Here is a 13,927-nt window from a genome sequence, read left to right on the forward strand (position 1 = left end):
TGGACTTAAATGTATGTAAATACTATGCTGCTCACGCTTTACAGAGTGTTGTGACTGCGAGACAGTATAAATATGAACTAAATTGTCAGCGAATCAACAGCGAAATTCTGAAATTAACCACGCTCCTGTATCGACCGCTCCGATCGCTAAGGGCATTTTCAGAAATTGGGTCCCCCCAATTAGCATAAGTCGTTAACAAAAATGAACTCGCTGTCAGTTTTGTGACGACAATTAAGCATAAAATATGTCTAAAAATTTACTTTTTTCACATTGTGAATGTAGATTATCGCTTAAAGTTTATGTAATTAACACAAAAACAATTTTTTATTGAAATCTCATGCTTAATAATCGTCACAAAACTGACAGTGAGTTAGTTTTTGTTAACAACTTACGCTAATTGGGGGGGGTGTCCCAAATTTTGAAAATGCCCTTAGGCTGGGACAACGACGCGATATATTCTCTCACATACACACTCTCGATAGTGATGAACAACTAGTTATTATACACCGACATTAGCGTAGATAGGGAAAAGCTATTTGCTGTTCACGTATTATTGTTTCGAGTTCTGGCAGGCAATTATGGTCGCGCGATAAATGATAAAACATTGGCCGTCCCTATCGCACTTACTGATAGTGCGATAGGGACGGCCTGATATTTTATCGTCTATCGCGCGACCATGGTACCCGTGCTGGAGACAATATACTAAACTTGTCAGCACAATAGCGGGATTCTCGAATTAGCAACACTTCTGTATCTGTGCACCGCTCAGCCGGCGTATCATGCTTCGAATTTTATCACTTATCCACGTGGATAAGACATCTGTCACTCTCACACTGACATACTTGCTAAAGCGTGACGGATGCTTTATCCACGTGGATAAGTGATAAAATTGGAAGCATGATACGCCGGCTGATCGCGTAGGCCGGGACAATAACTCGACAGAAAAGTGTATTTTCAAAAGGGCTTAAGGGTATGGATTTCATAGAGAAATAGGCCCATCTTTCACACAACGTGAGATATTCTCACCTAGACACGACACGCTTATTATCGAGTGATGAAAACCGAAATGGGCGTAGATATAGGTAAATTATTTGTTTTGTTTCTTGCGCAGTAAGTTTCGACTATTTTAGGTGCCACCATATATATAATTCAGAGATATGTTTATGGTTACTGACACGTTCAATGATGATCCCTGTGACACTCAATTTTTATATTAAACAGCTGCCAGTCAAATAAAATGTAGTGTTGTAATATTTTGGAAGGAACCAACATTATTTATTTAGAAGCGTAAATTTAAGTATGTAGGTACCTAATAATATACCCAGATATTTATAATTTGTTTGTGACTTGGGTATGGATAATATTTACATATTTAATTATTTTTATAGCCCATTAGATACGAATGAGAAATATACTCGTATGCAGTGTGACCTTTACCGTGATCGTTCAAAAACCTGGATGTCACTTTACACATTTGGAAACGTCCAGCAAAGACAAGGCAAGTCATCCGATAAGGATCTCCGCGGCGTTGGGCCATGACTGAAGGTTGTTCACTTCACAGAGATATAAATCTCCATGAGGACATGCCAAAATTGCCAAAACACCTGCGCTCATATTTCATATAATTTAAAGTCAACGGACTTATATCACAAGTCATAAAACATACTAATTGCTCATTTCTCCACCTAATCCGCACCTCAGATGGAGTCAACTTAAATAATGTTTCAACAGACATAGCTGTAAACATTTGCTTTGGCGAGATTTACAGGTTACCACTAAAATTGTTTCAAAGCTGCCAAAATCTGTTGCAAGTCTACAAATTGAAGATCTACGTGTATTTTTATAGATATAACGGTTAAATAAGCTTCCTAGCTTTGTAAAGTTTATGTACTCAAACAAATAAACATTTTTAATTGCAAGTTGTATCGTATGATGTGAGGACGAAACTCTGTTCCTATTCATCTACATCTAGGAGTCTTCAAAGGAAGGAGAAATTAATCATTTTCCTTCCCTTCAGAACTCTTCATGAACACCACATTGGTGATTATTTGAAATCATCATCAATTTGAAATCACACATAACATATTATTGTTTTCAGAGCAATCGACGGCGTACGGGTTGTTCCGCAAAACGGGTCGCTTCACGCCGCCCGCGCGGTCTATCCCTCGCTTCCGCAAGTACAACATAGAGGACTTCCACTTTGTCAAGGTCCTTGGGAAAGGCAGCTTCGGGAAGGTGAGTTTTCTTTTATGTTTGAGCTCGAAACCGTAGAAATGTCTATTAGGCCACATAAGGAAACAACAGAGCAAACTAGTTACGAGTTACGGGCTCTTCCCTAAGTGCGTTTTCACATTATCCGATCCGATATCTGATGTCGGACCGATATCCCACAGGCGCCATCTTGGATTTTTTTCCATTGAAATCCTTCCGACATCCGATATCGGATCGGATAATGTGAAAATGGACTAAGGGAGACCGGTTCACGCCGCCCGCGCGCTTCATACAGTCAGACCAAAAATAGTAAAATTAAAAAGTGGCAACATCGTAGTGCCGTCCCGTTTTCTGACAATTACACTACAATCTTGCCACTTTTGAATTTCTACTCTTTTAGAGTTTTTAGTCAGACTGTACCTCGTTTCCGCAAATGCAATGGTCCTTGGGAAAGGCAGCTCCAGGAAGGTCAGTCCCTAACATTTGTTAGATAAAACCCGTTATGACCAGAGTGTCATATCTAGTATCTGCCAGCAGTACCAGCAAATAAAAGGAAACAACGAAACAATCGACAGCGTGGCGTATAGGTTGGTTCGTATACTCGTAATTATGTTTGAGCTACGACCACAGAAAAAATGCTACGTTACGATAGTAGACCGAGTACCTAATACTTCCAAATCAATCTAATTTCCAAAACATTTTTAGATCCCTAAAATTTTCACTTGACTTAGACAAATAGTGTACGCGATGAATACATTGCGAAAGCTAAAGCTAACCTAACTAACGCTCTTCACTGACAGCTCATAAAAATGGATCCGCGGTTTCCTCATCACGTAAATTCGGGGAAGCTCTTTGTTCCTACTGAAACAATAAATAACTTAACAAACAACAGCTACAGAAAGCAATTAGCACTGTTTTCGTTGACCTAAATGCACCCAGAGTTGAGTCGAGTGCCAGACGGCCCGAAGATAAAAATGGCACGATGGATCTATCAGTGCAAATCAATTTCGCAGCTGACAGCCCCCGTTCAGTTATAGATATTACGCAAATCATTTCTTTAACCCTTGTATGCTCATTGGGCTGATTTAGACCCACTGAATAAAACTCGCTCCTTCGCTGTGAGCTTGACGTATAAAACACGACCGAAACACTTCTTAGACCCTGACTTACAACAGACAAAAAGCACAAATAGAAAAGTGAGTCAATATGTGACTTGCAAAAATTGCTTGGATATCTTCCTACTTACGATGGACGTTAGGTTGCCGAAATGGCAAAGCTAAGTCATCGACAGAAATGTTAGACATACATACATACATTATCTCGTAGTGTCTATTCTAATGTGGTACCAGTTTATCTATGACGAATGACCTAACACAGATACCTACACGTGTTTACAGCCTTGTTGCCGTTCAGCGATTGTCTTAATACACTGTTTCAATGCAACCGTAATCTATTTGTAACACAAACACGGACATTATTACAGCATAATCGTTTGTTATCAAACGCGTTAAATTCTGTAAAGCATAACCAGAAAGCGTCCACGATGTCCTAAAATAAACTCAAGAGAAATAAAACAAGGGATATATGCCAAGAAAAAACGAGTTTCTGCACGAATAGCTGTGCTAGAGTAGTAGAGAGAATATCGTAGTCATCGTAGAATATGCTCCGGTGTTGAAAGATTGGTTTTAAAGAAAGCTTGTGACAAATGCAAATTGTCCAGAATCATTGTTCGGGTGGGACGGGCTATCGTAAGCGTTTGTTAGTCATAAATAACAATAGGTGTGTGCGAAGTTATTCATTTTAGCAATCTTTGTTGAAATAAGTATACGTTTTACTTGCAAACTATCTATTACGATTAAGTTTTTCAGGCGCACTTAAGGCTTTCGAAGGTGGAATAGGCATTAGTGGCTAGGTGTACAGAGATAAAATTAATTTTGATTTGTTGTATTCGAATTGTCTGTTAAGATTTTGTTCTCTGATTTTTATAAACTGAAATAATTTCTAAATTACACGCGTGTCTGAATCGGGTTTCAAGACAATTGTAAGTGACTATACGTCCTGATGATGGTTCCGTTCACGTGCCTTGTAGACGCAATCGCTCAAAACAAATATATAAAACAAACCACAAACTACTTCCACTCATAAAATACATCTCAAAATAGTTGACGACGTCCTCTTATCTAGTTATATTAGTGACATGTCACCGCATACTTACGGTTTAACTGCAGGCGTTTTAAACTGTGTCAGACAGTTAAGAAATAAAATGAAAATAGATGTACCTGCCGGAGCCGCCAGAACAGTTTGAGGAATTGGGTCGCTGGACAACATTAGTACCTGTCTGTAGCATTTATGACTGCGAGAAACATCTTCGTAAGACAGCGAATTGTACAAACTACTAAAAGTAAAATGTCGTAAGAAAACTAGTAAAAGTAAAGTACCTATTGATATAAAGTAGGTATCGTGACAGATATCTCCTATTTTATTGTATATATTCTTTTACAATTATATTATTTACTTAAAGAACCGTAGTTTAATTTCACCGCCAGCTAGCCGGCTACATTGGCTTGTCCATGTTAGATGTTAGCAAATTTATATTTTAATTGAAGTGGGTATTGAGGTAGACTAGTAGCTAATAGAGACTATGTAAGACTGAGAACCCCGTCGGAACCACACTCCTAGGGAGATAATTCCACCAAGAAAGTGTTTGACACAAATTCGTTTAGGCCTGCCTCACTCGAAACCTTATTAGTTTGATTGACCAATAACAAAAGAAACAGTTGAATTATAGGTATATTGTTTTTGTGCGCACGTGCGTTAAGATAATTGGATACTCGTGGTGTCTGAAGGCGGTGAATGATAAATGTAAATTATTAAACAGTCAATAGCTAGACTGGCTGCGGCTAGCGATCGAATGACGCAAATTACACTTCAAACAGTTTGATGAGCGGTTGATAGTGAAATTGGCAAAAATAATACCTCTATGACGTCGTATTTATTACCTATAAGCATTATATCTTACAGTTTTGTCTTGCCAAATTATAAATGTGAGAGTATTAATAATTGGCTTTTACGCAAATTCACTATGACGTAATGAACTGCGTGAAAGGAAGAATTGACAGTTAGATCATGACTTTACATAAAAACCGGCCAAGAGCGTGTCGGGCCACGCTCAGTTCCGTAGATCATGAACTATCAAGTTCAAAACAATTTTCCTAGAAAGTCTTTATAAAGTTCTACTTTTGTGATTTTTTTCATATTTTTTAAACATATGGTTCAAAAGTTAGAGGGGGGGGACGCACTTTTTTTCCTTTAGGAGCGATTATTTCCGAAAATATTAATATTATCAAAAAACGATCTTAGTAAACCCTTATTCATTTTTAAATACCTATCCAACAATATATTACACGTTGGGGTTGGAATGAAAAAAAAATCAGCCCCCACTTTACATGTAGGGGGGTACCCTAATAAAACATTTTTTTCCATTTTATTTTTGCACTTTGTTGGCGTGATTGATATACATATTGGTACCAAATTTCAGCTTTCTAGTGCTGACGGTTACTGAGATTATCCGCGGACGGACGGACGGACGGACGGACGGACAGACAGACATGGCGAAACTATAAGGGTTCCTAGTTGACTACGGAACCCTAAAAACATAGCAAAAGCTGCGATCAGAAAATGATTTCATTGATAATGCTGCCAATAGGAATATTCTCGTACGTAGACCGTATAAATACAAAGCAGCTAAATGGAATGAGGAACAAACAATCACTCAGGATCACATGCCAGCCTATTGACACACTACTGATGACAAATGAGTAGCTATTGACGGTAAAGTTTGCCAGGAAAGCGCAGACGCATTTTGAAAAACTTTAGACACACTAAATTTTGTTGGATTTTGGAGAGTCAGTACATGATTGCCGCGAGAATATTTCGCCGCGAGATAGACTACCCGTCCTTATGTCATTAATTCAGTTAAAAGAAGACATGTTAAAAGAAGGCACTGGAATTATGTGGCGGGTAAAATTGTGGTAAGTAGTTAAACTGAAATTGCGCTGACCATAACCCCCGCAGCGAGCGTGGCAGTTTGCCATTTGCAGCGGGAGTCGCAATTCGCTCCGGTTCACCGTTCACCTGGCCTGCCATGCCATCCTATTTGCACTATACCACATGATCTATTCTCGGCCCCTACATCACTGCGCACGTCACGAAGCACGTGTCATCGGCCCCGTCTCAAACTGTCCTATCGCCAAAAGTCGCAAATTACAACGTCTCTCCCGCAAACGTCATGTTACATTAATTGATTTTGTCTAAAGCCGTTGCTCTCTGAAAAAGACCCTCCATGCAGGAATTGTAGAAAAGAGGTTGATTATTCATGACAATACTGAAATGATATGTGCAAATGGGTAAACTCATTCTTTCAGAGCGCTTGAAAGAATTAGTTGTGTACAGCTAGTTTATATTCATCTTAGCGGCACTCGTTAAACTTTCTAGAAATACTCTTCCTCGGAAAGTACAGCGCAAACGTTGACATTTAACACGATGCGTTTCACATATAACGTGTTATTGTCGCGTATGTCGGCCGTTACGTGAGCCAGGCTTCCTGGTTTAGCACGCTTGGCCCAATTGCCTTTGAGAACCGGCCAAGAATACAGAGAAAGCAATGATATATTCGAGTTATAAAATGAAAACCCGCCGTGTCGCACGGTTGTCAGGCACGTTTCCTGCAACATATATCAACTGATAACTCCTCGTTTGTTTTTGTCACTTTGCGTAAATGTAGACGATTTTCATCATACAGATTTATTAGACTTAAAATTTCACTTTGATATCTTACTCGTAAATGCCTTCCTTAAAATTATTTTACTAGCCATTACTTTTTTTAATCATCCTATTTTAGTGTCCAGTTCATGTCCGATTGATGATGATGACACATTTTGTGTGTAAATAACACAGGAAAATATATTAGAAACACGCGTTTGCCAAATGAAAGGTCACTGACTAGCTGGGCACCTTCTCGGGGATTATATCGGGTAGGTAATTCGCGGTCAGGGTGTTTCCAGAAAAATACTGGATGACAATCTCAATATGGAGCACCGGCTTTTAAAATAAATAGCTCGAGTGTCTTGTCTTCTTAACTACATTGTGCACTGCATATAGACAAATATACAAAACAAATTAGTAAACTCTTGGCATAGGCCTCTCTCATATTTCTCAACGCTCCTTTGTCCAGGGCCTGTCTTCTACAAAACTCCAGCAACCTGAGGTCGTCTTCTCATCTCATTACCCCCTATTTTTCTTTTTCCCGTCTCTTGGGTTACCATGTTGTTATGCTTCAATTGCCAAACCTATATCTTTGACAATATTTCTTCCAGGTGCTTCTAGCCGAGCTCCGAGACACAGAATACTACTACGCCGTGAAATGCCTGAAGAAGGACGTGGTTCTAGAAGACGACGATGTGGAGTGTACGCTTATCGAGAGGAGGGTGCTCGCCCTCGGCACCAACCACCCTTACCTGTGCCACCTTTTCGCCACCTTCCAGACTGATGTGAGTCATCATTATTAAACCTTAAATTGCCAAAGTGAGGATGGTCGTGAGTACAAACCTCTTCAGAATTGAATAGCGCTAACGATTAATATATTATCCAACGCATCGACATGCTTATTTATTTGACACTAAGGTACATACAGCGGGACAATTTCGACTGGGCGACAAATGCAACTGATCCATTTTTTCTATGTTTTACAATGTTTGCATTATTAATGAGTGTCCACTGGTTATATATGGTAGGCGTGTTCAGTGGATTGGATACATGTGGAACTCAACTTAATACTGTAATAATGGAAAAAATGGATCAGTTACAATTGCCCCCCAGTCGGCATTTGTCCCGCTGTACCTTACATTGGAACGTATGAGTAGGAAAACCAATAATTATGCTGATTTTTTTTTAAATAGTGACAGATTTTGCATCGTCGTGTCGGTCAAAAAGTTGATTCGCCCACACGTGTAGGTATCGAATAGAAATATCCAGAGCGTAGTATTTACTAGCATACCTACACCGTCAACTGTAGAATAATACTATTTTTTATGCTCATGTTGTAAACACTTTTGTACTCACCCGCAGTCGCACCTGTTCTTCGTGATGGAGTACCTGAACGGCGGCGACCTGATGTTCCACATCCAACAGAGCGGGCGCTTCCCCGAGTCCCGCGCGCGGTTCTACGCCGCCGAGATCGTCTCCGGGCTCAAGTTCCTGCACAAACGAGGGATTGTTTACAGGTAACACACACATGGGTGGCATGTTGTCTATCTATGAATACTGTACTCGCCTGACCCTCTAGGACAACTTGCCTTGTCACGCGCGAGTCCATACTTGAAGTCGCGCTTGATGTATGGACTCGCGCGCGACTAGTCAAGTTGTGCTAAAGGGTCTGCAGTCGCACCTGTTCTTCGTGATGGAGTATTTGAACGACAGTGACCTGAAGTTCCACATCCAGCAAACTGGCCGGTTCCCTGAGTCCCGTGCGCGTTTCTACGCAGCCGAGATCGTGTCCGGTCTCAAGTTCCTGCACAAACGAGGAATAGTATACAGGTACTGATCCTTTTGCATCGGATGCCTAAGAAATAATAAACGTACTCTGTCCCGTCACCCAGGAGACGACCGTATCAAAGTTTCTTAGATTACGGCATATTGAAACACGTGAACATTCGTTAGTAAAGGATTCTAAAATAATTGAATATAGTAAATTTTCATAACTGATAGAAAAGTAACTAAGAAATAAAACTATGGAAACGGATTAAACGGGATGAATTGTAAATTCATTATACGCGGTTTAATCCGTTTCCATAGTTTTATTTCATGAGTAACTACTTATCGCGGTAACCGAAGACAATATTAGAAAAGTAACTAATTTAAAAGTCACCCAGTGGACAAAACAAAAGCTAAATAGGTACCTAATTATTTGTTCATCTTGATCTAATTTGAGAGTTTGGTGCGGTAACGTGTAGCTTTGTCTTAGTGGAAAGAAGGTTGATGTGCGTCAACTCATACACCCTAAGTAATCTTTGTCAAAAAATAAATTAAACAACGGCCTAGGTACTGTCCGTGTCGAGTGTTAACCAATTAACGTGCAAATAATACATTTTTGCATTTCCCTACTACAGAGATTTGAAACTGGACAACATCCTTCTGGATTTCGACGGGCACGTGCGCATCGCCGACTTCGGCATGTGCAAACTGCAGATCTACTTGGAAAAGACCGCGGACACTTTCTGCGGCACCCCGGATTACATGGCCCCTGAGGTATGTACCTAAAACAATAATTTCGTTTTAACCTTACCGTAGTTCTTGACTTTTGACTATAGTCACACTTGTTAGAAGCATTGCTACTGTCTATAGGTATCTATCTATCTATAGCATTTACTGTTTCTAGTGCTATTAGTAGGCAACTAGGGTTCGTTGGAGTAATTTCGAAAGTCACATAAAAATCACCATTATATCTATCATATCAAGATCCCCTTTCGAAATTACCCGAGCATTTTTGTACTTCGAAATTAACCCAATGCACCCTATAATATCACGTAAAGCTCCTTCAGCGTTACTCTCCTTCCACTTCTGTTATCTTTAGAATACCTGTGCGTGGATTCACAAGGTTTTCTGCAATTTCCCCATGGAAGTCCGCCACGCTAAAATCGCATAATTATGCCATATGCCTTATTGCTTTTTACAAACCTACTTACACAGTAAGTAAAAACCGTGAATATACAGTTCTCCGATAAAGCTTATAAAGTGGCAGATCTGATGGATGTCACGAACCTTTATCCTACAATAATTCATTAATACCTCGTAAATCCTAGGCAAATTTCTCCGTTTTTGAGGTTCCGTAGTCAACTACCCTTATAGTTTCGCCATGTCTGTCTGTCCGTCTGTCCGTCTGTCCGTCCGTCCGTCCATCTGTCCGTCCGCGGATAATCTCAGTAACCGTTAGCACTAGCAAGCTGAAATTTGGTACCAATATGTATATTAATCACGCCGACAAAGTGCAAAAATAAAAAATGGAAAAAAATGTTTTATTAGGGTACCCCCCCTACATGTAATGTGGGGCTGATATTTTTTTTCATTCCAACCCCAACGTGTGATATATTGTTGGATAGGTATTTAAAAATGAATAAGTGTTTACTAAGATCGTTTTTTGATAATATTAATATTTTCGGAAATAATCGCTTCTAAAGGAAAAAAAGTGCGTCCCCCCCCCCTCTAACTTTTGAACCATATGTTTAAAAAATATGAAAAAAATCACTTTATAAAAAGTAGAACTTTATAAAGACTTTCTAGGAAAATTGTTTTTAACTTAAAATAGGTTCAGTAGTTTTTGAGAAAAATACGCTTTCAAAAACTACGGAACCCTACACTGAGCGTGGCCCGACACGCTCTTAACACCCCGTCGTTTTGCGTCGGGGGTTAAAAAAACACAATCATAGAATTTCACCGTACCTTGAATATCTTCAGATCATCAAGGGCCTGAAGTACAACCAGACGGTGGACTGGTGGTCGTTCGGCGTGCTGCTGTACGAGATGCTGATCGGCCAGAGCCCCTTCAGCGGCTGTGACGAGGATGAGCTCTTCTGGTCCATCTGCAACGAGATGCCGTCCTACCCGCGCTTCTTATCGACGGATTCTCTCAATATATTAACAAGGGTAGGCTTAAGCAATTTCTTCATCATCCTCCTTGCGTTATCCCGGCATTTGCCACGGCTCATGGGAGCCTGGGGTCCGCTTTGACAACTAATCCCAAGATTTGGCGTAGGCACTAGTTTTACTAAAGCGACTGCCATCTGACCTTCCAACCCGAAGGGTAACTAGACCTTATTGGAATTAGTCCGGTTTCCTCACGATGTTTTCCTTCACCGAAAAGCGACTCTTCTTTTTACTTTCAAGTACCTAATATTATAAATGGGAAATTGTGTTGTATGTTTGTTCATCCGTCTTTCACGGCAAAACGGAGCGACTAATTGACGTGATTTTTTAAGTTGAGGTAGTTGAAGAGATGGAGTGTGACATAAGCTACACTTTGTCTTTTTCTAACCCTCCACTTCCCTAAAATGAGGGGTGGAAGTTTGTATAAAGCATTCCGTAATTTTCGAATTTAACGTGAGCGAAGCCTCAGGTAAAGCTAGTAAGTTTATAAATAGCGGACGATAAATCACGAATTTTTAGTAACTCTTGTTTTGAAGAAGATTTCTTCTTATTTATCATTTGATGTCGAAACCCCTTCTTCAGATAATGTGTCCCCAAAATATTAACATAACTAATGGATCTCGATTTTCAACCCAACATAAAGCTCTTGTCACTTTAGTGCTACGATATTTTGTTCTTTGTAACATGTAGTAGCATATTCAAATCATATGGCGATTTTTAAAATCATCTTTTTACCAACAATTTTGAGAGACTCTTGCGTTACGCCAAATGTCTTGGGAGTTACCAAACGATTTGGTTTCGAATATGCGACATAGTCCTTAACTAGTTAAACAGCGGTAAATGTGTCTACTTCACAAAATACCTATAGAAATGTTTAAAATTGAACTTCACTGGTATCCAACGAAGTGCTACCAAGCAATTGGGCAATCTTTACAAGTGAACTTGGTACTCAACGAAGTATCCACAATTTTTGTACAGATTCGACCACCATCTCACTTACACCTTCAACCATCTCTTCCAGTTATTGGACAAGGACGCGCGTACGCGGCTGGGCGGCATCGAGTGCATGCACGGGGACGTCCGTGACCAGGACTTCTTCCGCCAGATCCCCTGGGACAGGCTGGAGAGGCGGGAGCTCGAAGCGCCGTTTAAGCCGAAAGTGGTATGTATTACTTTGATAGGAAAAGAATCAGATTTGACATGACAAATAGTGCAGGATACGTTCCCACGAAAAAGGTCAATGGTCTGGACCCGTAGCCGAATGGCATTTCTGCGACGACGCGAAACGCCGCAGAAATGTAGTTTGACTGTGTCTCGCCAATACGCAAGACCGATAGAGATAGATAGCTACGAAAGAGATATTATCGTGAGCGTTTGCATGCATTCGGCTACGCACACGGGTCTGGTAAATTTGATATGATTCCACGGGACTAAAGATGGTGGGATCATAGGGAACCAATGACCCATTCAGATCATTAGGTAGGTAGGTACTGATGAATTTTCAAAGGAATTAATTTTTAAACGACAGTTTAGGATGTTTAGACAATTAACGATGAAGATACAAATAATACCTACCTTTAAGTAGGTAGGTCTGGTAAATTTGGTATGATTCCACGGGACTAAAGATGGTGGGATCATAGGGAACCAATGACCCATTCAGATTATTAGGTAGGTACTATTCTGATGATTTTACGAAGCTAATTAATTTTTAAACGACAGTTTAGGATGTTTAGACAATTAACGTTGAAGATACAAATAATACCTACCTTTAAGTTAGGTATCATCTGTTGGCATTTTTACAGTCTGAATACTCGAAAATTGAAAATCTCTAAAACAACAGTTTAATTTAAGCCAAAGAGTAATGGTTTTCACCGATAGTAAACAGGCCTACTAAAACGGAAATATTTTTTATTGCCAAAGCGCTTGGCGCCTTGCCATCTAACGGTCTAAATCTAACATCGTGTTAGCTGTAGGTACACAATCAATTGCGTAATCATTTCAGACTACATTTATTATACCTAATACCCAAAATATGTAAGGAATAATAAAAAACATAATAACTTCCGATCCGGAGTAATAACAGTGACTTCGTAATTAGTTTAGTAATGAATGAGGCAAGGATGAAAGAAATAATATATGTTGCTTAAGTAATTATTTATATTTACTGTTATTATTTTGTCCTGCCTGCCCGGGGAGGACATTATCAATTTATCATAGTTTTTAAAGAAAAATGTACCTACTTTTCAAGTTGTCACTTTCAAATAACGGGCCAATTCCGTAGAGGGCTTACAATTAATTTAATTTTAAGGAGTGAGCCAGGACACTTATCTTTATATTAGGGAATGCAACCGAGTAGTGAAAAAACCGAGTTTCGGTTAAAACCGTCCGGTTTTCACCGATTTGAAACTCGGTTTTCAATCGAGTTAAACTCGAGTTTTTTCGTTGAATGATTTTTTAATAAAAATACTAAATACATTAGTTAAGATGCAAATTCTCACCTAGAAACTGACGTAAAGCCAGTGTAGATTACTTTACTTGTTCAAATATTTCAAATTACAGTGATCACTTTACTTTTTCAAATTACTTGTAGGTAATTGTTATTTGAACTTCTATCAATCTATCTCTAATCTATCTTGCATTATCCCGGTATTTGCCACGGCATTCATTGAAGCCTGGGGTCCGCTTTGACAACTAATCCCAAGATTTGGCACATGCACTAGCTTTATGAAAGCCTTTGCCGTCTCACCTTCCAACCGGAAGGATCCTATTGGAATTATTCCGGTTTCCTCGTGATGTTTTAATTCATCGAGAAGCGACTGGTAAATATCAAATTGTAAGGGGATGAAAAGGTAAATGTTCGCGTTACAAAATGACATTTCGCACATAAGAACTCATTGGTACGAACCGGGGTTCGCGTTCGCACTCTCATACCACAAGGCCAGCAGCGCTTTTTGAACTTTAACTAACATTTTGTTTTTGTAGTAGGTACATTTTGTGTTCAAGATTCACCTAATAC

General features: G+C 39.6%; 1 protein-coding gene across 3 annotated transcripts in view; it reads left to right on the plus strand.

Moving 5' to 3' along the window:
* Positions 1-13,927, plus strand: part of LOC125226746 (putative protein kinase C delta type homolog) — a 62,344-nt gene that overhangs the window by 44,594 nt on the left and 3,823 nt on the right. For all 3 annotated transcript variants that reach the window (XM_048130833.1, XM_048130834.1, XM_048130835.1), the window contains 6 exons: positions 2,099-2,235; positions 7,587-7,760; positions 8,338-8,492; positions 9,378-9,516; positions 10,723-10,911; positions 11,933-12,073. In XM_048130833.1, the coding sequence (XP_047986790.1) occupies positions 2,099-2,235; positions 7,587-7,760; positions 8,338-8,492; positions 9,378-9,516; positions 10,723-10,911; positions 11,933-12,073 (935 nt within the window). The remainder of the gene's footprint in view (positions 1-2,098; positions 2,236-7,586; positions 7,761-8,337; positions 8,493-9,377; positions 9,517-10,722; positions 10,912-11,932; positions 12,074-13,927) is intronic.

Source organism: Leguminivora glycinivorella, chromosome 5 (genome assembly GCF_023078275.1).
Source record: "Leguminivora glycinivorella isolate SPB_JAAS2020 chromosome 5, LegGlyc_1.1, whole genome shotgun sequence".
Taxonomy (NCBI): domain Eukaryota; kingdom Metazoa; phylum Arthropoda; class Insecta; order Lepidoptera; family Tortricidae; genus Leguminivora; species Leguminivora glycinivorella.